Source organism: Sitodiplosis mosellana, unplaced genomic scaffold (genome assembly GCF_009176505.1).
Source record: "Sitodiplosis mosellana isolate CC-2019 unplaced genomic scaffold, AAFC_SMos_1.0 Smas_scaffold_1, whole genome shotgun sequence".
NCBI classification, from domain to species: domain Eukaryota; kingdom Metazoa; phylum Arthropoda; class Insecta; order Diptera; family Cecidomyiidae; genus Sitodiplosis; species Sitodiplosis mosellana.
In genome coordinates this window covers 2245524-2265969 of record NW_022595244.1, presented here as the reverse complement: position 1 = coordinate 2265969, position 20446 = coordinate 2245524, and the positions used below count along the sequence as shown (strand labels likewise).

The 20446-nt window shown below is 37.1% G+C and overlaps 6 protein-coding genes and 4 non-coding genes across 19 annotated transcripts in view; 7 read left to right on the top strand and 3 right to left on the bottom strand.

Moving 5' to 3' along the window:
• The window catches only part of LOC129571310 (myotubularin-related protein 4), a 28592-nt gene extending 17431 nt beyond the window's left edge, over positions 1-11161 (top strand). For 3 of the 10 annotated variants that reach the window (XM_055451089.1, XM_055451094.1, XM_055451099.1), the window contains exons 2-13: positions 3915-4038; positions 4270-4468; positions 4530-5324; positions 5402-5783; positions 5869-6350; positions 6445-7112; positions 7196-7923; positions 7994-8122; positions 8833-8961; positions 9482-9681; positions 9754-9874; positions 10055-11161. In XM_055451089.1, the coding sequence (XP_055307064.1) occupies positions 3915-4038; positions 4270-4468; positions 4530-5324; positions 5402-5783; positions 5869-6350; positions 6445-7112; positions 7196-7923; positions 7994-8122; positions 8833-8961; positions 9482-9681; positions 9754-9874; positions 10055-10270 (4173 nt within the window). In that variant the 3' untranslated portion in view covers positions 10271-11161. Of the gene's footprint in view, positions 1-3792; positions 3813-3914; positions 4039-4269; positions 4469-4529; positions 5325-5401; positions 5784-5868; positions 6351-6444; positions 7113-7195; positions 7924-7993; positions 9985-10054 lie in introns of those variants that run through there. The other 7 variants (XM_055451107.1, XM_055451134.1, XM_055451126.1 and 4 more) reach the window with 7 other exon arrangements.
• On the bottom strand, positions 1138-1251 carry Trnal-caa (transfer RNA leucine (anticodon CAA)). The gene is made up of 2 exons: positions 1214-1251; positions 1138-1183 (listed from the first exon to the last, which is right to left on the bottom strand). It is a non-coding gene; the product is annotated as a tRNA-Leu (tRNA).
• Trnal-aag (transfer RNA leucine (anticodon AAG)) lies at positions 1767-1848 on the bottom strand. The gene has a single exon. It is a non-coding gene; the product is annotated as a tRNA-Leu (tRNA).
• Trnal-aag (transfer RNA leucine (anticodon AAG)) lies at positions 2770-2851 on the top strand. The gene has a single exon. It is a non-coding gene; the product is annotated as a tRNA-Leu (tRNA).
• Trnal-uag (transfer RNA leucine (anticodon UAG)) lies at positions 3136-3215 on the top strand. Its single transcript has one exon. It is a non-coding gene; the product is annotated as a tRNA-Leu (tRNA).
• On the bottom strand, positions 10965-13714 carry LOC129571408 (zinc finger protein 12-like). Its single transcript, XM_055451212.1, has 5 exons — positions 12693-13714; positions 12361-12628; positions 11959-12238; positions 11427-11787; positions 10965-11319 (listed from the first exon to the last, which is right to left on the bottom strand). The coding sequence occupies exons 1-5, from the start codon at positions 12816-12818 to the stop codon at positions 11203-11205; spliced, it is 1152 nt and encodes a 383-aa protein (XP_055307187.1). The 5' UTR covers positions 12819-13714; the 3' UTR covers positions 10965-11202.
• On the top strand, positions 13309-13800 carry LOC129577083 (PAXIP1-associated glutamate-rich protein 1). Its single transcript, XM_055463548.1, has 2 exons — positions 13309-13511; positions 13626-13800. Exons 1-2 carry the CDS (start codon positions 13309-13311, stop codon positions 13798-13800), a joined length of 378 nt encoding a protein of 125 aa, XP_055319523.1.
• A 4-nt stretch (positions 13801-13804) lies between these two features.
• On the top strand, positions 13805-18221 carry LOC129571416 (band 7 protein AGAP004871-like). Its single transcript, XM_055451221.1, has 6 exons — positions 13805-14639; positions 16978-17128; positions 17191-17380; positions 17491-17632; positions 17700-17812; positions 17886-18221. Exons 1-6 carry the CDS (start codon positions 14384-14386, stop codon positions 18081-18083), a joined length of 1050 nt encoding a protein of 349 aa, XP_055307196.1. The 5' UTR covers positions 13805-14383; the 3' UTR covers positions 18084-18221.
• On the top strand, positions 15369-16782 carry LOC129571427 (cilia- and flagella-associated protein 298). Its single transcript, XM_055451232.1, has one exon. It carries the CDS (start codon positions 15675-15677, stop codon positions 16548-16550), a length of 876 nt encoding a protein of 291 aa, XP_055307207.1. The 5' UTR covers positions 15369-15674; the 3' UTR covers positions 16551-16782.
• A 1016-nt stretch (positions 18222-19237) lies between the features above and the next one.
• LOC129571435 (stomatin-like) lies at positions 19238-20419 on the top strand. Its single transcript, XM_055451239.1, has 5 exons — positions 19238-19382; positions 19475-19742; positions 19820-19888; positions 19974-20002; positions 20093-20419. Exons 1-5 carry the CDS (start codon positions 19291-19293, stop codon positions 20370-20372), a joined length of 738 nt encoding a protein of 245 aa, XP_055307214.1. The 5' UTR covers positions 19238-19290; the 3' UTR covers positions 20373-20419.
• Positions 20420-20446: the final 27 nt, after the last annotated feature.

The following is a 20446-nucleotide window of genomic DNA, read 5'->3' as shown; positions in this document are numbered from 1 at the left end:
TTCAGCAGAATAATCGATTGGTGTTGATATTATCAAACAAGAGAGTGTAAATAACTTGAAAAAATAGAGAAATTTATGTCCATGCATTTGAAAAACAATTTCCACAAACATACGCAGAGAGACTAGACTGGCGCACGGCGATGCGCATGTAGTTGTTGTTGTTCACGTCTTTATACGAAAACAAAATATGAAAAAGCGAAGAAAGTGTCTGGCACAAAACGGCAAAGCAGTGAACAATCTCGTTAAATATTAAATTGCTGTTGCACCACTTCAACGCGAATAACAACACGTACACGAACAATTATTCTAGAGTATTCACACCGAAACACAAAATAAAGCCGAAGTAAACCAGAGAGAGAAATTAATAGCAAATGTTGTTATGAAAAGCATTGATGGATTGACTCAATCGAACACCCGATAGAAGGTCGATACGTTATTAAAATGTTCATTGCAATTCATTCCATGACATTCACCACAGATAAGTCAATGGAGATTGCAAGAGCTGCGTCAACAAAGAATTTCCCGTTAGCACATCACATTCTTTTGTAGTTTCACTCGTAAACTAACTGACATGTTGGGCTTTCAATATTATACACAATTTGACGCCAATAACGAAAACATTGCTGCATTTGCTTTGCACGCGCCACACATTTTGGCCCCCTTTTCCATATCGCCGTTTGTTATGTCATTGTTTGTTTTGAAGCTAGAACGAAAGGTTCATCATACCTACGTGTTATCAGCGATAGTGTTTGTTTCGGTGTCTGTTGAGCTCGTGTGTGTGAGTGTGTTTGTGTTGAGCACGCTATTTACATTGAATTAGAGTGGAACTGTTTCATTTTGTAGGTTAAGCGCTTCTGTGTTGTGCTCACCGCGCCACCGTGTTATTAACGAAACAAACACGTAATCAGTCACACTTTTAACGCTCTGTTGGTATTGAAATGATAAAAATAATTTAGATTGTATAACGCACACCGACATCAGACGGACACCCATGTATTCGTTGACATGAGCTCAATAGTTTTCTTTTTTCAAATTAAATTTTAATTTTAATTCTATTCGTTTTTTTTTTTAAACGAGCAAAGGCTGTTTTTCGAGAAATCCAAAAAAAAATTACTGAAAAAAAGAAAAAAAATATTTTGTCAGAAGTGGGATTTGAACCCACGCCTACAGATGTAGACCAGAAGACTCATTCTACATGAGCAAGACGATTAATCTTGAGTCTGGCGCCTTAGACCGCTCGGCCATCCTGACACATGAATGTATAGTGGTTGTGTGATCACAAATACTTCCAGTTACCGGTAGTAAAAGATCGAATGGTGTGCTTTTTTGATAACATAACCACATCTTTTCTATTATAATATCAATGAGATTTGATTTGATTAATTTTCAAATCAAAAATTTTCATTGGCAAATTTCTTATTGCAAATTGCCATCATTAATTAATCTTTTTATGAAACTAAAATCAACGATGATATGTGAAGAGAAAAAATAATTATTTTGTCTAGAGACAATAATTTTTCTGTCTGCATGAAAAAACAATGAAGTTGAGTTTGAATTTACTTCCTAATTATTTCCAGTCTCGTCACATTTTCTCCAATGAAAAAATGTCATTTTTTATCATCTTCTATAATGATTCATTATATACGCAATGTCGTTTACGAAGAATAAAATTAAAAACTCAACGGAAAAAAGAAATTAATTAAATATGAAATCTCACTTCTTAAAACAAAAGTGCGCTGAAAGAAAAAAAATGCGAAAAAATATGATGTCAGAAGTGGGATTCGAACCCACGCCTCCGAAGAGACTGCAGCCTTAATGCAGCGCCTTAGACCGCTCGGCCATCCTAACATATGAGTATCGTGCGTTTCAATGCAGTGTTATACGTACTCGAAGCACATGCCGATCTATTTTTATATTACGCACATTCGATATAGCTGTGACAATCGTCATAACAAACCATGTTTATGAACTTGTTCGAGCTGGAGAGATATTATCGTGTTTTTCGTACAGCGTGAAACGTACGTTTCCTACCGAGTACCACATATTGCGTTAACATAGCGAAATGTATGCGATGTGTACGAATTAGCGTCAAATGCATGTAGTTCACCGAAAAATCAATCGTCCAACGTGTAATTTTCCTACCTAACTCTTTGGCAAAGCTTGTCTTTTTCATTCTTAACACATACAACGTGTATAATTCTTATTCAAATCAACTTTACTGAACCAAAGAAATTGAATAACGTAGATATTAATGATTGAAAGCTGTATGGACATTTTTGATATTTAATATCAGTTCTGATATTTTGTTTTCTTTTTCAATGGGTCGTGCATTTGAAATTCACCGTTATCAGTATATTGGTTCACGATCAACTTTCATTCCTTTTCTATTTCATATTGAATCGAAATTTATATCAACAAGAATTGATATATTGATATATTTTATTGAAACAAAACTATTCTAGCATTAATTAACACTGAATTTCAATCATTCAAAAACATAAGTTTATTGTCCCTGTATTCATACAACAGCTGATATTCAAACTGAATGTTTTAACTTTGTAATAAGAAACTGTGAGCTTTTGAATTGTTTACGAAATGTGTACCATCTTTTTTGTGCGTCAACCTTGATCAACCACTAATGCTGAACAACAGTTTTGTTTATTTTGTGATAAAACAGGTGGATTCTCCTCATTTAAATAAATAACATCAATTATTGAGGTAAATTCGATGTAAAAATTTCGTTCCAAAAGACACGCTCAGCATTCATATGTTAGGATGGCCGAGCGGTCTAAGGCGCTGCATTAAGGCTGCAGTCTCTTCGGAGGCGTGGGTTCGAATCCCACTTCTGACATCATATTTTTTCGCCATTTTTACAACGCACTTTCTTTTGGTGTTCAATTATCTTTTTTCGATTTTTTTCATCTGTGATATCAGCAAAATCTCATTAAAATAATTCCCCCCCCGCAGATTATGTTGCCCACAGTCATTCTCTATCCTTAGTTTTTTTTAGTGCCAACGTTCCGCGTGTTCAATTATCTTGTCAATTGTCTCGTTTTCATTTTGTTCTTTCAACAGTATCTTATCGCAACGTTGAATTGTCATAATAAATGGCAATTTACCCGTGGTTTAGATGTAGGCAAAGTGGCCGAGCGGTCTAAGGCGCTGGTTTTAGGCACCAGTTCGAAAGAGCGCGAGTTCGAATCTCGTCTTTGTCAAAATCTTTTTTTTCATTTTTATTTTCAATTCTTCTTTCTTCTAGTTCATGACTTTTGCTCGGGAAGCAATTTTTTTCTATTTACAACTGTGATTACTTCCATTAAAAATAGACAGACAAACAAACGAAAAAAAAAACAAGACACACTGTTCGAGTGTGACTTAAGAAGCGTTTTTATTTTCCAATGTACAATGTACATTGTACATACAACACGCACGAAATCAATTTGACCATCTTGACCCGTGCCACCACAAACATGCATATTCAACAGAAATAGTGACAGTATATTGTTGAAAATCGAATGAGCTCAACCTGATTATTATTGTGTTGAACAAACAAGATGTGATGAACGAACGAACGAACGAACGAACGAACGAACGATCGAGTGGATTTCATTATAAAAGTTCTAGTCGCACGGAAAAAATGCGTCGACTTTCATTTTAATTGATCGATTATTGTTGTGTATATCGGGAGCAGAGAGCACGCACAGTGATTTCCGTTAACCTGAAACATTCAGTTGCACTGATACATATTGTTTGTTGCCATAATGAAAAAGTTGTTTATACGAGTGGCGATTAAATTGAAAAGAATTTCAAATGTGTGTTTCCTTTTAAATTTTTTGCACATTTTTTCGCGTGTATTCCGTTTGAATTTCTTTTTTGCTTTTATTCATTCGTTTTTCTTTCTTTTTCGCTTACAGAAAGTCATAATGGAAGGGGACGGTTCACCATTATCTTCGTTGTGCATGGTTCGCGCAGCTGAATTATTCCCCAAACCAGAACCACAAAAAGAAGACGAATCATTGAAAGTCCCATTCACCGAACGTAAGTCAAAATGGAAAATAATAGCAATAGCGGACAAATATTTTGTCATAAATTTGATAATAGAAAAAGGGTTTATGTAAGAAATGAAATGAAATACTTATCTTCATGAAAAAAAACCTCCAAAAATTTGTCATTCTATCATTATTAAAATTCTTGCTCTTCATATAACAAAAAACAATGTCGACAGATATTTGTATGAGTTCTAATTTGTTTTTTCCGTGTCTTTTTCAGTGGCTGGTGAATATGTGCGTTATATTGGCCGAACGGATGACGGAGTATTAGCTTTATCAAATTATAGAATTTGCCTGAAATCACCACAGACATCAGCGCCAGACACAGAAATCTCAATACCGCTCGGTGTCATTGAATACGTATCCGTACGCGATTTATTTCAACTAGTGGTTAGCTGTAAAGATGCCAGTACCTTTAGGTATGCCAATCGACGCGATTTTGACATATGAAATGAAACTAATTGGTTCTCGCTATTTCAGATGCACATTTCCCACATCAGAACAAGCGTCTGAGTGGCAACGACGAATAACATTAGCTGTTGGTGTTCCGACGAGTTTAGAAACATTGTTTGCATTTTCATATTACGCATGGGCATCGGAGCAACCATCGAATGCCGATAATGAATGGCTCGGGCGCATGCAACGGGCCAACAATTACGACGAAGACTTCCGAAGAGAAGTGCGACGGTTGGAATTTAACACAAGCACATCGTGGCGAATATCAACCATTAATATTGATTTCAAATTGTGTCCATCGTATCCGCGCCTTTTGCTAGTACCAATGTGCATCACCGATGAAATTTTAACAAATGTGGCGAGTTTTCGAAGTGCCCGACGAATACCGGCAGTGGTGTGGAGGCACAAAGCGTCCGGTGCTGTAGTTGGAAGGTGTAGTCAACCGGAAGTCGGTTGGTTGGGATGGAGAAATCCCAAAGATGAACAACTATTGAAAGCCATCGCCGATGCATGTGCGTTCGATGGCGGTGAGCTGGGCCGGCGACAGGGATCAAATAATAATGCAAACGCAAGTGAGACCAGCAGTACGGACGGCAGTCATGAGGAAATGTGTATGGATGAAGTGAAGAAAATTTTAATCGTCGATGCACGATCATATGCTTCGGCTGTAACAAATCGAGCCAGAGGCGGAGGCTGTGAATGTGCCGAATACTATCCATGCGCTGCGATTGAGTTCATGAACTTGGGTAATATTCATGTGATACGGAAAAGTTTTCATGCTTTACGCGCACTCGCTGCATCACCCACTGATTCACAGAGGTAGCACGATGATCTTGTTGCTAGTATTTTTCTAAGTATTAATTTTGTGTAATTGTTTTTCATTCGTTTGTTCGCAGTTGGTTCACAGCTCTGGATCGAACCATGTGGTTATCACATTTGGCTGGTTTGATGCAGTCAGCGATGCGAATATGTCATGCCGTTGAGCGTGAAGGTCGTTCAGCAATCGTTCACTGCTCCGACGGATGGGATCGAACACCGCAGCTCGTATCAACCGCACTTCTATGTTTGGATCCATACTATCGGACAGTTGACGGGTTTCGGGTTCTAGTCGAACGAGAGTGGCTGAGTTTTGGTCACAAATTTGCCGATCGCATTGGTCATGGTCCCGGTTCGGATGAAACAAACGAACGGTGCCCCGTATTTTTGCAATGGTTGGATTGTGTACATCAAATTCAAAAACAATTTCCATGTAGTTTTGAATTTAGCATGGCTTATTTGGTATGTAACTATGACTATGGCAAATTTTATATGAAACAACCATAATTTCCATTGTTTTTATTCCTTTTTTTTCCATTCCAACCAGATAAAACTGGCACAGCACGTGTTTTCGTGTATGTTTGGCACGTTTCTATGCAACACGTACAAAGAGCGCATCGAAAATTCCGTATTCGATCGCACCTATTCGGTGTGGCCTTTTCTCTCTGGACCGATGTACAAAAATCCGCTCTATATACCAAATCGCGAACAAGTATTGTGGCCGGCATATCATCCAAGCAATTTATCGTACTGGGCGGAAGTGTATTCGAGCAGTTTTGGCAACCAAAATCAGAGTGATAGTTCGATGACAACAAGCATTTCACCGTCATCGGTACCGGTTGCCGTGGCAACGGCTAGCGTGGGCACATCAATTGTAACACCCAGCACCAATGATATTTCCAATTCGGAACCACGCAGCCCGATGATAAAAACACGTTCATATGGTGATTTACAAACAGCCGGATGCAATGGCATTTCAAATGGAATGATTCGTCGTTCAAGTGATCCGAATATGACTGCAGATGCGCAGTGAGTATTTTTGGACTAAGTCGATTTTTATTTTTGCTATCGATAACAAAACAATCCTTGCTCAAATTGCATTTTAATCATTTCCATCGTACAGTTTCAATATGAATCTATCAACGGAACCGTCAATCGAAACCTTGCCGGAATTCTATGCCAATGGAGCCAATGTAGTCGATACGAATGTGATAAACGATCAAACAATTGCAAATTTTTGCAGTGATACAGTTCGAGAGTTGAATAATTTAACGGAGGATTTAATTCAACAGACCGATTTAGGGGAGATTGGTGGCGGTGGCAGCAGAGTTCGTGACACCACCAATCACAATATGAATCAAATCAATAGTAGTTTTAACAGTAGTAGGTTTATGGAAACGGCGTTGAGTTCAAGAAAAAGTGTTCATGACGATGCAATTGCAAGTGTTCAATCTCCTGAAGATAGTCAATCAAATGCTCATAGCTCCATTGCTGATCACAATTATGCGATACCCTATCACAATAGTACACCGATTACAGACCAATTGTGTTGTACTGAAACCGAGATTGGTAATTTAAATTGTGACGTCGTTGATTCTAGTCCATTTTATACTCATTTCAATAAACATTTAGAGAATAATATGGGCGATGACGGTAGAGTGTCGGCGAATAGTTTACAGCACAATAAGGATGAACGATGTGAAAGTGTCAATGGGAGAGTGAGTAGCGAGGGATCAAGGGATGAAGATTATCGAGTGGCAATGTGTATGCTGCAAAGTGTCGATTTGAGAGGTAAAATCCATTTTTTTCCGTTTCTTCTTCAAAAATTCATTGAACAATTTACTAAAAAAAACTCTTTTTTTTTCTTCAAACAGACACCTCTCCACTGTCATCCTCACCGATGGCCGCACAGTCACAATGGCATGGAAATATCGAAACCAGCACAGACACTCTAGTTCCTGTTGATACACTTAGTTCGGAATTGGCCGAGGAACAAATACGCTGCGAACTCTCGACGGCTGTTATTACTTCACATTCAAAAGAATCAGCTCCAAGTGAAAATGGCATGGGATTATACGGTGACAGTGATCGTAGTAGACCGCGTATTCTACCCGAAGTACACACCAAATCGAAAGCACTTCCAAATGATAATGCGTTGGATGCAATGGATGAGAGCATTTTGATTCAGCCAGAGCAACAACGAATGGAAATTCTGAATGGGAATCGAAGCGATTCCAATCAATTAATGTCAGCTACAGCACCTGTGCCAAATGGAAATGGTAATGGAATTGTAACGACGATGCCACTGTATCGACGTAGACGTAACTCGAACAATTCAAAACCACCTCCGTGCATCGCTGATATGACAACCACATCAAATGTACGTTCCGATAGCATTTCACCAAATACAATGAATTCAAAATTTGTACTACCAAATAATACTACATCACGAAGCGTGACCACCGCGCAGCCCACATCGATTCGAACGATCAACACACCATCGCAAACCACAAATATTTCGATGATTTCGTGTCCGGACGGATTAGCGCACGCTCTCAGCGAACAGAACCTAAGACTACAGCAAATTGTGCACGAACATAAGGTGAGTGACCGTTTGAAATGCGTAATCAAGTGAAAAATTGTACAATTAATTTGAACTAATCTCCAACTAGATTCGCGAAGAAGCACTGCAAAAGGAGCTTCAAGCATTGCGATTGGCACTCCTGCGAAAACGTTCCTGTTCAAATTGCAGCAATGGCCAAACAAACAATGGCACAACATCAAATGTTGTCGACGAAACAGTAAGTCCAAGAAAAACATATTCGGAGTTGTTGCCTTACACTTTTCCTCACACTCTTTCAAGCACTTGTTCCTTTTACTCTAAATAGAAAGAAAATAATGAAAGGAAGTTCTTTTAAACGAGGCGGTTAAGAGAACACTTAATGTTTACAGTTTTTAGTTTAGCTCATTTTGCACCAATTTAGATACTATAAATTAAAATTATTTGCGTTTTCTCTCTATCCACATGTTATTGCATACAGTTTAATCGTTCTAATCGTTCTATATTTTTTTCATTATCCTTTCGGTTTATCGATATTATTGACCGCCTTAACTTGTGTTCATCCAATTTTTTTCTTCTTCTTCAACGGATGAAGTTTGAAATGCCGTCTCGCGTTTTCTAGAACGTCCTAAATACGAGCATACTTTTTTCTGTGAACCGTATGCGATGAAATCCATAGGAAAAGTTTAAAATTTTTGTTCACGGGATCATGTTTTTATTCTTGATTTTTGTTTTTTTTTTGTCTGTATAAATCAAGTTTCTTTAATTTTGTTTCTTTCTTCCTTTCTTCTTTTTTTCCGTTCATTTATAAAACAAACCGAACAAAAAAAAAACCAACTGCTTAATGTTACGCAAATGAAAATAAAACGATTGAAAAATGATATATCACAAAAATTGAAATGTTGGACCAACGATGAAATGAATGATTTGATTTTGGAATGAAATGAAAAGGATGACGATGATGAATCGTTAGTGGCACAGTCTGATTATAGCGGTTCAGTGAGATCACGACAAAGCTCAGAAGGCCCATCAACTGCTTTGTTGCCAAAAACATACAGTTGGGCCAGCTCAAAGTCGGCGGTTAGTTGCATATTTTACAAGCGATTTTATTCTCTTTTTTTCTTCTTCTTTGATTTTTTGCAAATTTTAACCTAGTTTTTTTTTCTGGTAGAATTGTTGGTTGTTTGAACCTGGAAGCAAAACCTCTAAGCTCTAACCAATTCGTAAAATTGATTGAGTCATTAAATAATTATTACACGTGTCATTTAAATGGGGAAGTTCATGTAGACAAATACTACTATGGCAAAAAGTAATTTTGCGTCAAACATAACAATTGCATGCGTTTTTTGAAGCTGATGCTAATACAAATGTACGATTTCTCGGGTCAATCAAAGTTTTGATCTAAAAATCTTTACTCTTTACTCTTATATCTTTGTTGTGGTTTTTTTTTGCATGAAGTAAAAAGGGAGGTGGCTTTTTCCGTGCATGTTACTTAGTTGCTTGAATGTATCGCGAATTTATTCGCTAAAAAATATGAATAGAATTAGAGAAAAATGTCGAAATTTTACTCATTCCAAATATTGATTCGCTTTTTTTCTAGAACTCAATGGTTGACAATGGAGTGGAGAACGTGTCGATTTGTTCGTGGGAAGCGGTCGATGAACGGAGCGGACCACTATCGGGTGCGAGTTCAACGAATGCGATATCGTCAAGTGTTTTATGGGTACCGGATCATGCGGTGAAAATTTGCACCAGCTGTCAAACGGAATTCTGGCTTGGACGGCGAAAACATCATTGCCGGTTAGTTTCCAATCAATTTCAACTTGATTCCCCTTTATTTTCATGCTTCTAATATTTATTTATATCGTATAGATCATGTGGACAAATCTTCTGTGCCGATTGTTCCGAGTATTGGGCAGCGCTGCCCGATGAGCGTCTATTTACGCCAGTCCGTTTGTGTGGCCCGTGCTACCATACAATAACAAAAAGTCAAGTAAGTTTTCACATTCGGTCATCCGACATTTGCAGCAATGCGGATTCGGGTCGCATTATGTGACTCGTGTAAAAGCGAGATTAGTTTTGAGTAGTAAAAATGTTCGGCCCGTAAGGAATAATTATTCATGAAAACATTAATATGATTCTAAATTAGAATACTCCCTTCATACGTCAACAGAATTACGAACAAAGTCAAAATATTCCATCGTATGCGCAATGCACGCTGTCGTCATCGTCCTCCGAAAACCGCAGCTCAATGCAACCACACTACCATACAAATGGAACAACGCAACCGGCCGCCGCTGCAACAAATTCACTGGGACCGTGCAAACATTCGATGAGTAGCACGAAAAACGATCAAAGCCCCACAAAAGCCACAACCGTCACGAATTGATTGATAAATTGCCATCACCTCCACTACCACCACCATCGCCATCACTGGGCAGCTAGATACAATACGGGATAAATTCAATGTTGTTCAACACTGAGCACACCGGTTCTCCTTTTTGAGATTGGTTTTTATTGACAGCTTAACAAAGTATTTATTTGAATTAGAAAGAGAGTAAACACTTTGCTTTTGGCACAAAAACAACAGATAACTTGTAATACGTTCACTGAACACCAGTGCAGTGATCGATTGTTTTTAGTTAATCAGAGCAAAAAAAAAACACAACAAAAACAACATAGTTGATTTTTTTAAATTCTTGTGCCGTTCGAACGTCGATTCACAAAAATCAGTTGTAAAAAACCTGTTTTCATTTTCTTCTCGCATCACTTGTTTGCATGCGTTTAATTGTTTATGTGTATATATGTATCATCGAACGTTGATTGATTGATCGGAACACATTTGAATGCGATTTATATCAGAGAGCTGAATTTAGCAGGGATTTAAACAAAACTAAAAAAAACAAATTATTGTAAATAATTTTCGTTTGGGGAATTCAACACATATTGAAATGAGAGATTTTAATCTGGCGAGCAATACATTGGATGAAGAGAAATATAAAACAAACAAACAAAAAATTCAACACAATTTAGACACATTTGTCGGTAAACATGATAATAAAGAAAAAAACGTTGTAAAAAAATTTCTAGAAAAAATGTTTCTCTTTTTTTTATTTCTTATGCATGGCAAATTACAATTAAGTATACATTGAATTAGAATAAAAATTATCTGCTACAGAGGAAACAGAAATAATAATAAAATGTCTAAATATGAAAAACTATGAACATGAGAATTCAATTTATGATTTAAATAAAGAAGACAGATAAAATGATATAGAAATGGCTTATTCGACTTTTTTCTAAAATGATCTGAGATTATCGTCAAACATGCACTTTATTGCGATGGCTGAATAATAGCGAGATTTGCCTGAATTGCATATTGCAAATGTCACACTCGTACATTCCATTGTCATTTGGCTCAATGCTTATTGTTAAACTCTGCAAGAGAAAACCCCGATATAATAAGTTTCCAACAACAAAAAAGGTGTTGAACTTTTTTTACATGACTGGCAACCAGCATGCATTCAATGTCTTGAATAACTTACTCTTCCTGGAGCATCTTTTTGAACTAAACGTTTATTTGATCCGCTCGGCTCTTTCTTGTCGTCGTCCCTTTGTTTCTTATAGACTGTTTCATTTCCCTTTTTAATTTTTCGCTTTTTTGGTAATTGACTGGCGTGTGCCGTTCGTACGTGCTGATCATAATTGGCAGCCGATATGTGTTTTTTGCAGTGCGGACAATCAATTCGAATATGATTCTTGTGATGGTTCATCAACAGCCGTAAACTTCTGCATTCTTTGTCACAAATGCTACAATCGAATGGGCCATCTGTCGGGAGATGCGATCGACGAATATGATACTTTAGTTTGTTTGAATTCAAAAAACATTTTGAACACGCTGCACACCTAGGAAGTGATATTTTATAAAACAAAAACATGAAATAAGACTTGTTCAATGAAAAACCATTTCGAAATTGATCGTCGTAAGTCGCCACGCATTGAAAGGGCTGATTTTTGATGTGTAAATAGTATTTGCTAAATGCTCATCCTGGCTAATGATCTGTCTTCCATACTTACTTGAAAACATCGATACTTTCATGATATTTAATGTGATCGAGAAGATCGTAGGGCGTCTCTAGCAACAAATTACAGCAATTCCAAAACGCTGACCGACCATGTGCTGTAAGGTAGTGTTCGTTGCAATCGTCAAATGACTCAAATGGCTCTTTGCATATGCCACACTCCTGTGTTAGGAATCGTGAGATTCGATCAAAATTCATATCCGATAAGTAAATGACCTTTGCCTCAAAGTGCAGCTGTTCCTCCAGATTTTTGATTACTTTTGGGGTCATCATCACTGTTTTGGAGTGAAGAAGAAGAAGAACAAAAATAACGTAAAAGTATTGCAAACCATTTTGATTGCATTGGAAGGTTTGAATTTCGTAGGAAAAGAAGAAATTAAATCGAAAACGGACTCACATCGTCGGGCCAATGGATCTCCATCATCGCCCAAATCTGATTCGATCGCAAGCATTGGCAATTGTATGTTTGTTTCTTCCGTTGATATGTGTTCTTCAATTTCATCCTCCAAAATGTCGGCACCTTCATCCAATTTATTGATGCCTGTCGCACATGTAACTTCAACCAGATTGCCATGTATGCCACGGATTTTCTCGCAAAATTGACCAAAATCGTCCAGTTTTCCCCAACATTGCATGCATAATTCATCCAGTGTGCTTGCACTGTCCTGTAAACGGAATCAAAATGAATCACTTCTTAATCGTTTGGAATGCTGACCAATGTGTACTTACATTGAACATAAATTGACAAAATAACTCGATGAACTCTTGGATTTCGGAATTTTGTAGATTCTGTTGAAAATCACGTTTCATGTGCTCACTTCCTTCGAAGCACAAATGGCAAATACCACCGCTCATCTTTGCTGATCAAAAGAAATTATAGTTTTCTGGCTTGAAATCGTGTTTAACTCGTTGAATCAACTTATTTGAACTAAATTGTCGTTTACCAGATACACAGTGTGTACGTTTGTGTTTGACAGATTGGTTTATGCTTTCACAATCTCTCAATTCAAGTGTCACATTCGGTTATGCATGCAGCTGCCTATAGTTCATTGAAATGAATCGTTTGAAACGCTGACCAAAAAAAATGTTGTAGAAACAAAGGAAAATTGGTTTCCTCGCCGACAAATTACTGGAACGTTTAAACTTTAACTATTTGTTATTTATTCAGAAGTGTTATTTTCGATGTTTCGAAGAAACAAAGGTTGCGGCGACATCTTTAGTCCGAATGACACATTTTTTCTGACATTTGCTCCGAACCAACTTCATGTGTGTTTACAACATAAATTGCTTCTACTAGAAACTCAAGTAGTAAATAAGCAATAATCTCAAAGTTTTGTGGTTAAAAATGGTATCAACCGAAAATTGGAGTATTTCATGTGTGCCGGACCATGAGGAATTCGAACCAACACCAGACGAACTGGATAAGATGTATCATAGACTCAATAAAGGTGAAACACTCAACCTAGATTGGCAATGTCCCGGAAGGCGGCCACCAACTCCAGTACAAGTTGCTGATACCGATGTTAAGAAGAACGCCAACGCAGTACAGTAAGTTATTTTTCAATGATTGAAGCTTGAAAAAGATGTCTTAGTAATAAAATTAGTTGAAAATTGATGGTAATTCTCCATAATTAATATAAAATACTGTCAATCGAATTGCAGAGCCAGTAAAAATTTGGAATTTGATTTCATGGATGACGTACCTCCACCGACAATGCGTGTACAACGAACCATCACAACGCCCAAATTATCGGTTAAAAAGAAACCAGCTAGCTTTGCCAACGTTCTAGATGCAATGAAAAAGAACAAACGAACGATTAATTCGACAAAAGAATAGCGCGATTTGTTCTTGTTTACTGTTTTATTCATAAGATCATATGTTAAGCACATGAGATGTAATTTGTTCTATTAAAAAAGTTCTGTACGCGTAAAAATCATTCATGCGATTGGTTTTATGGGAAAGAGTATTTTCGTTTTTTTGTTTTTCCATAATGATGAGAGAAGTCAACATTGTTCATTCACAATAACAAAAAAAGTGATGTAAAACAAGATCAAAACATGTTGTGCATAGTTTGAAATAAACGCACCGAATGATTGCAATGTAAACAAATCATAAATCTGTGTTTTTATAGTGTGTCGAAATGGGTTGTGCCATGTTTACGCGGCCAGTGAGCTATGGCTCATCGCAAAATGATAACTTTCTTTTATTTTCCGTTGCCTAAATATATCTCATCATTCTGGCTGTTCATCGCATCTACGCTATGATGAATACCCTGAACCGCGTTTTGCTACACCACGCGCTTGCGGTCAGTCGGGTACGTACAACAAGTTCAATTGAATTTTCGACAAAAGCAGCTGGAAATAGCATCTGTTTACGCAATTTTTCAATAAACAACAAATCATGACGAACTGCCGTCTCAATGTGCACCGCTGTTGATGCGATGATATTCATTCCGGTGAGACCTTTCGAGCAGATTGGTTGTGATTTTTCGAGAGACTTTGAAAAATATTCGTGTCGTATAAAAAGAGAGGAAATAGCAGTGAAATCGATGAAAAAAATGCCCAGAAATCGTGATGTTGTGGTACCAATCAGAAATGATAGACATGAACACCGTACAACAGCTTACACCAACTCGGCATTAGATATTCGGGCGAATGGTGAAGGGTTTCGTAAATGTAAGTTGAAAATGAATAAAAGTGATTTGTTATCCGTTTGAAGTGAATTCAAGAACCCAAAAATATCAAAGTCAAGTTGGAGTTGACGAAATCGAATGGATTCAGTGTTTTTCCCGATTTTCGTTCTTTTTTTCTTTGAAAAATCGACCAAAATAAAAACCAACTGAAATAGATTCCATTCTATTTCCATCACTCAACATTCGATGAGAATGAACAAGGTGTAAATTGTCATAACAGACATCGCAACATAAGCTCTGATGCTTTTTATAATAGTTGTGATGCACAAAAAAACGTGCATGTTTTTAAAAATTGTACATTCGTCTCAAGCGATGAGTGATGTAACAAATTTTTCCGTGTTGTTGGAAATTGAAGAAAAAAAAAGATTAAAATTAGGGTATTGGTCGATTTAGATCAAGGAAAAACTGTTACTATATTTCTTAGATGGAATGGCAAAAGAGAAAAAAGAAATGAAATTTAGTGCCCGAGAAATTGTGTTTGAAACATGTTCCATATTCATTACTCATTCAATTCGCTTGCAGGTAAAATATACGAAAAATTTACCGTTATCAAAAAGTGCGAAGAATAACGAAATAATGTTGGATGGATTTTATGTGATTTGATAGAATTATTTTTATGAATATTTGTTTTCACACATCTTGTTTTGCTTCAAGCGTCAAATTCCATTGAATTTTGAGATATTTTCAATTTTTTTAATCTCCAAATGTTCAATCTAAACGGAGAAATTTAACACAATGTTAGTTCCCCTGTATTGTGCAGTTCAAAGTATGTGGCCAATCAAACGTTTGCCCTAGTTCCACTTAAAATGTTTATCTATATGGAATTGATGAAGTGAAGTAATAGTTTATCATAAACCTATTGACTTCTCGAACGCTCTAGTTGCTACGTTCTACAAGCGTACTTGCATTTGTGTCACCATGGAAACAAAATAAATTGTTTCAAACGAAATCTCTAGTTCATATTGATCGTATTAATTTTGTAAACATCGGACGTAAATTTGGTTGAAATTTTTAGAAAATGGTTCTGCTTCACATAAAACGTGGCAATGAATCGCAGTTCCTCTACGAGACCACGGTTGCAACATCGATCACGAAATTGAATAAGGAGATCGTTGCGATATACAATGGTCGTTTGAAAATCGGTCGAATTTGTAGTGAAATGGAGGAATTGGCAAAACATGGTCCAATGTTTCCACCGGAAATCCTGGGCTTAGCCGACGAACAAGTTGACGAGTTAAAATTGGTTGATAATTATGCTGAAACAGTTGTACCATCCGGTGGTTGGACATATAATCGGGATCCAGTGGGACGTCGCAATGGTCGTCAACCGCAGGAGAAAATGCAGGAAGTGTTGCTCAAAGCTGTCAACGATGCAAAAGATATGGTATCAAAGAAAATGGTCGGTGAAAATAAGCCACTTACGCTAAAGCAAGTGCAAAATGCTATTGGAATTTTGAGAGGTGCCGTGACGATTGTTTATCCAATGGATATACCACCACACGACTCAATTCGCATGGAATTCACAAATACTGAAGATTTAAGTGGCAGCCAAGCATCTCTTGAAGTCATAGAACCATCAAAAATGCAGCTCTGGTTTGCCGGTCGTCAACTGTTGGAAGATAAATTATTGAGTGATTATTTGGGCAACAACGAAAAATGCAAGAGTATTTTGAAAATTGTGAAGCATGGCGAAGGTGCACCAGGACGGGAGTCAGTTTTCGACGAAGAAGCACGCAAAGAAATAATGCTGCAACAATATCGTCGGCAGGAGGAACTGAAACGTCTGGAAGAGGACGAAGATGATAGCTATTTGAATTCAAAATGGGCGGATAACACCAATCTCAAGCAACAATTGCACGGAATTCAAAATATCAATTTTCGTGTCGGCAAATAACTGTATAGATTAGAGCGCACGTTCATCAGAGAAGAAAAAAAAACAGCAAAATGATTCGGAATCTATGTGTTTATTCAATAGTATCGTTTGCACAGAAAAAATAAACAAGTTTGTATAGGATATACAGTAAGCTCAGCGTCAGTTTTCAATACGCATATAAATCTCAAAGGCAGTCAAAATAACGTGATTGACAGCTTGTTTTGCTAACCCACATTCCACATTTCTTATTATGTTCCGCACCCGTGTATGATGTGAATAAAAGATACATTTTGAATGTAATCAAAAAAACCGCGTTTTGAATTTTCTTGTTTCATATTACAATTAAATCCGTAGTTGGATGCCAAAGGTTAATGCTCTGCGATGAAAAACATTTTCCGTATTATTTTACAATATCTCTGTAAAGAATGAACTCTTTTGGAATTTTCAGCTCGGAGAAGCATTTCGACATGCATTGAGATCATTGCAATGATCTGTTCGGCGCTGTTGATGCTGATGACGTTACCGATTTCATTGTTTATTTGCTTCAAAGTGGTTGCAGAATATGAGCGAGCGGTCATTTTTCGAATGGGCCGTTTGAGGTAAAATGAATCTACAATTTATTCAAAATATCGAAATGATGAAAATTGCTTCATTCATTTAGATCGGGTGGCGCTAGAGGACCGGGAGTCTTTTTTGTGTTACCCTGTATCGATAATTGCTGTAAAGTCGATTTGAGAACCGTGTCATTCGATGTTCCTCCGCAAGAAGTTCTAACCAAAGACTCGGTTACCGTTTCAGTTGATGCAGTCGTTTATTATCGCATTTCCGATCCGTTGAAAGCTGTCATTCAGGTACTTTGATCAATTTTGTTCTACTTGTTCTGTTAGTTCTTCAATTATTCTGCAAAAAAATATTGAAACAAAGTCATTTCACAAAAAAAAAATGGAAATTCCATTTTCAGGTTGCAAACTACAGCCATTCAACCAGATTGTTGGCAGCGACCACGTTACGCAATGTATTGGGAACACGAAATTTGTCGGAATTATTGACTGAAAGGGAAACGATTAGCCATACCATGCAATCTTCCCTTGATGATGCCACAGGTTGGTTAAATTTGTATTTATTTTCTCAAACAATTTTCAAATAATTGTCGAGTTCTTTTTTCCATAGATCCATGGGGTGTTAAGGTTGAGCGCGTGGAGATCAAAGACGTAAGTTTGCCCACTCAATTGCAGCGAGCCATGGCAACGGAAGCTGAAGCTTCACGCGACGCGCGTGCTAAAGTAGGCAACACTCAACCAATTAATCCAATGCTTCAATTCTAATTATCTTAACTTAAATCCGATCGGTCTACAGGTGATTGCTGCTGAAGGAGAAATGAAGTCAGCCTTAGCTCTAAAGCAGGCATCTGATATTATCTGCAAGTCACCAGCCGCTTTACAACTACGATATCTTCAGACTCTGAACAATATTGCCTCGGAAAAAAACTCCACCATCATTTTCCCGGTTCCATTGGACATGATGCGTATGTTTATATCAGAACGACACGAATAATTAAAACTGAACCAACTAAAACACTCCATACTACGACCATCACTCACTATGGAGCATATTCAATTAAATTATTTTTGATTTCACATTGATAATAAAAATAAATTAGTGCAAAATTTATTTTTGCAACTTATAACTGTCGTAGATATATGGATCGTTACACTCGTAAGATTTTTTTTTTGTAACATTCACACCTATGTACCTGCTATATAGTTCAGAAACCACTTTATGTTTTACGCCGAAGCAAATGTTAGCCACAAAACGAACACATCACATAAACACATTTTTTCTCAATCTTTCTTTCGTTGTTGGACTGTAGCGATTTCAAAACATTTACTATTTTCTTCAACTGCTCAGAAAAATATACACTCTTAATTTGGTAAGCATTTCATGGAGACTTAAACTTTTCAAAATAAACAAGAAATGGAAAATTGGGAGGAAAAAACCATAAAAAGTTTCTTATGTTGACACCAAAAAGCTATTTATTTCAATGAAAATCTTTATTCTAGGAAATGATTTTACTGTGCAGAATTTTTCTTTTCCAATTCCCGCTCACAAAATTTCTGACCATATGTGATCCCTGTTGATTGAAATTAATTTTTCTCCTAACAAACTGAAAACGATTGATTTGTTATCGCTCTGAACGTTTGTTTTCAATTATACAGAAGAAAAAAGTCTTTACTTCGCAAAAAACGTAATGACAAGTAAAAGTAGTAGCCTATACTTACGTACGACTAGTAGCCTGTAAATTGACACAGATAATTTAACCAATAAAATTTTATTTTAGTTCATCAGTCACACTCGAAAAGATACTATAGAACCTCCGCCATCAATCAGCCATAAATATTGAAATATTTTAAGAATTATTTGTCATTGGGCATCTTGTGTTTTCATCCACTATTCGTTGTCTTGGTGAATTTGCAAAAAGTTGCTAACAAATAAAACAATTATGCATAAACCAACTCAACAACCATATCCAAGCGCGGCGCCAACCCAACAATATAACTATACCCAAGACCGCCATCGTCAGAAAACAGATATTCAGTGAAAAGCAACAGCCGTAAGTTTGAATATCGTAGAATTTCACTACCGATTACAACGAAATTCCAATTAAAGTAGTAGCCGGAATAAAAACAAATATTCATTTCCAGCTCAAGGATGTTGTGCGAGTTGCATCGAGAACACGGCCGTTTTTTTCTCCTTCTTTCTTATGTTCATAACGCTTCCATTTTCGCTTCTCTTCTGCTTCAGCCTTGTCAAGGAATATCAACGAGCTGTCATTTTTCGGTTGGGTCGTTTGAGGTACGTTACATTCATTATTTCAACAGATTTGTATTCTATTAAAAGTTTCTTGAGCTCATGTGGTAATTTGAAATATTATAAAAAATAAACAGATCCGGAGAGGCTCGTGGGCCAGGTATTTTCTTCATTTTGCCATGTATTGATGAAATTCGCATTATCGATCTGCGAACCGTAACCTGTATGGTGGATCCTCAAGAAATTCTAACTAAAGACAGTGTAACAGTGTCGGTAGACGCTGTAGTTTATCATCGTGTAGAAAACCCAATGTTCGCTGTCATTCGAGTGTCCAATTATTTGAAATCAACGCAACTTTTGGCAGCATCAACTTTGCGCAATGTCCTTGGAACGAAAGAACTATCGGTTAGTAGTTTTGGTTAAAAGTTTTCTATATTTCTGTTTACATCTTCATCTCTCTTTACATTTGGTTCGATGCGAAGGAGCTTTTATCCGATCGTGAAAGCGTGGCGAAGGTAATGCAAGACATACTCGATGAAGCAACCAACGTGGTAGGTTACTTTTCATATTAAAATTCATCGTTGGCTGTTTGATTTCCCAAATTATTGCTATATTTATTTTATTTTTTCATTTCAGTGGGGCATAATGGTCGAAAGAGTCGAAATGTAAGCATCGAATCCCAACTCTTATTCCCACCGTTTAGTCTCAATTTTAATTTAATCGTTTCACATGAACGATTTATCGTTTGTTTACAGAAAAGATGTGAGACTGCCGCATCAGTTGCAAAGAGCAATGGCCGCTGAAGCCGAAGCGGCTCGTGAGGCACGCGCAAAGATAATTGCAGCGGAAGGTGAAAAGAAATCGGCACACGCACTAAAAGAGGCGTCCGATGTAATTTCCAAATCATCCGCTGCTTTACAACTTCGATACCTACAAACCTTGAACAGCATCGCCTCCGAGCATAACTCAACCATTATTTTCCCGATTCCAATGGAAATGATGCGAGGCATATTTGGCAGTGGAAGCCAAAAGTAGACAAACGAATGTTACATTTAAAGATAAAAGCAATCCCCATATGCATAGAGAGAGTAAAACTTATTAGAATAATA

Excerpts from the sequence above, each read along its gene's own strand:
- LOC129571408 (XM_055451212.1), bottom strand. The coding sequence starts at position 12,818 with ATGAGCGGTGGTATTTGCCATTTGTGCTTCGAAGGAAGTGAGCACATG. Across the intron at positions 12,629-12,692 it reads TTTGTCAATTTATGTTCAAT|GACAGTGCAAGCACACTGGA; the intron begins GTAAGTACACAT and ends TTCCGTTTACAG. Across the intron at positions 11,320-11,426 it reads AAAAAGATGCTCCAGGAAGA|AGTTTAACAATAAGCATTGA; the intron begins GTAAGTTATTCA and ends TTTCTCTTGCAG.
- LOC129577083 (XM_055463548.1), top strand. The coding sequence starts at position 13,309 with ATGGTATCAACCGAAAATTGGAGTATTTCATGTGTGCCGGACCATGAG. Across the intron at positions 13,512-13,625 it reads AAGAACGCCAACGCAGTACA|AGCCAGTAAAAATTTGGAAT; the intron begins GTAAGTTATTTT and ends ATCGAATTGCAG.
- LOC129571416 (XM_055451221.1), top strand. The coding sequence starts at position 14,384 with ATGTGCACCGCTGTTGATGCGATGATATTCATTCCGGTGAGACCTTTC. Across the intron at positions 17,129-17,190 it reads TTTCGAATGGGCCGTTTGAG|ATCGGGTGGCGCTAGAGGAC; the intron begins GTAAAATGAATC and ends TCATTCATTTAG. Across the intron at positions 17,813-17,885 it reads CACGCGACGCGCGTGCTAAA|GTGATTGCTGCTGAAGGAGA; the intron begins GTAGGCAACACT and ends ATCGGTCTACAG.
- LOC129571427 (XM_055451232.1), top strand. The coding sequence starts at position 15,675 with ATGGTTCTGCTTCACATAAAACGTGGCAATGAATCGCAGTTCCTCTAC.
- LOC129571435 (XM_055451239.1), top strand. The coding sequence starts at position 19,291 with ATGTTCATAACGCTTCCATTTTCGCTTCTCTTCTGCTTCAGCCTTGTC. Across the intron at positions 19,383-19,474 it reads TTTCGGTTGGGTCGTTTGAG|ATCCGGAGAGGCTCGTGGGC; the intron begins GTACGTTACATT and ends AAAAATAAACAG. Across the intron at positions 20,003-20,092 it reads ATGGTCGAAAGAGTCGAAAT|AAAAGATGTGAGACTGCCGC; the intron begins GTAAGCATCGAA and ends GTTTGTTTACAG.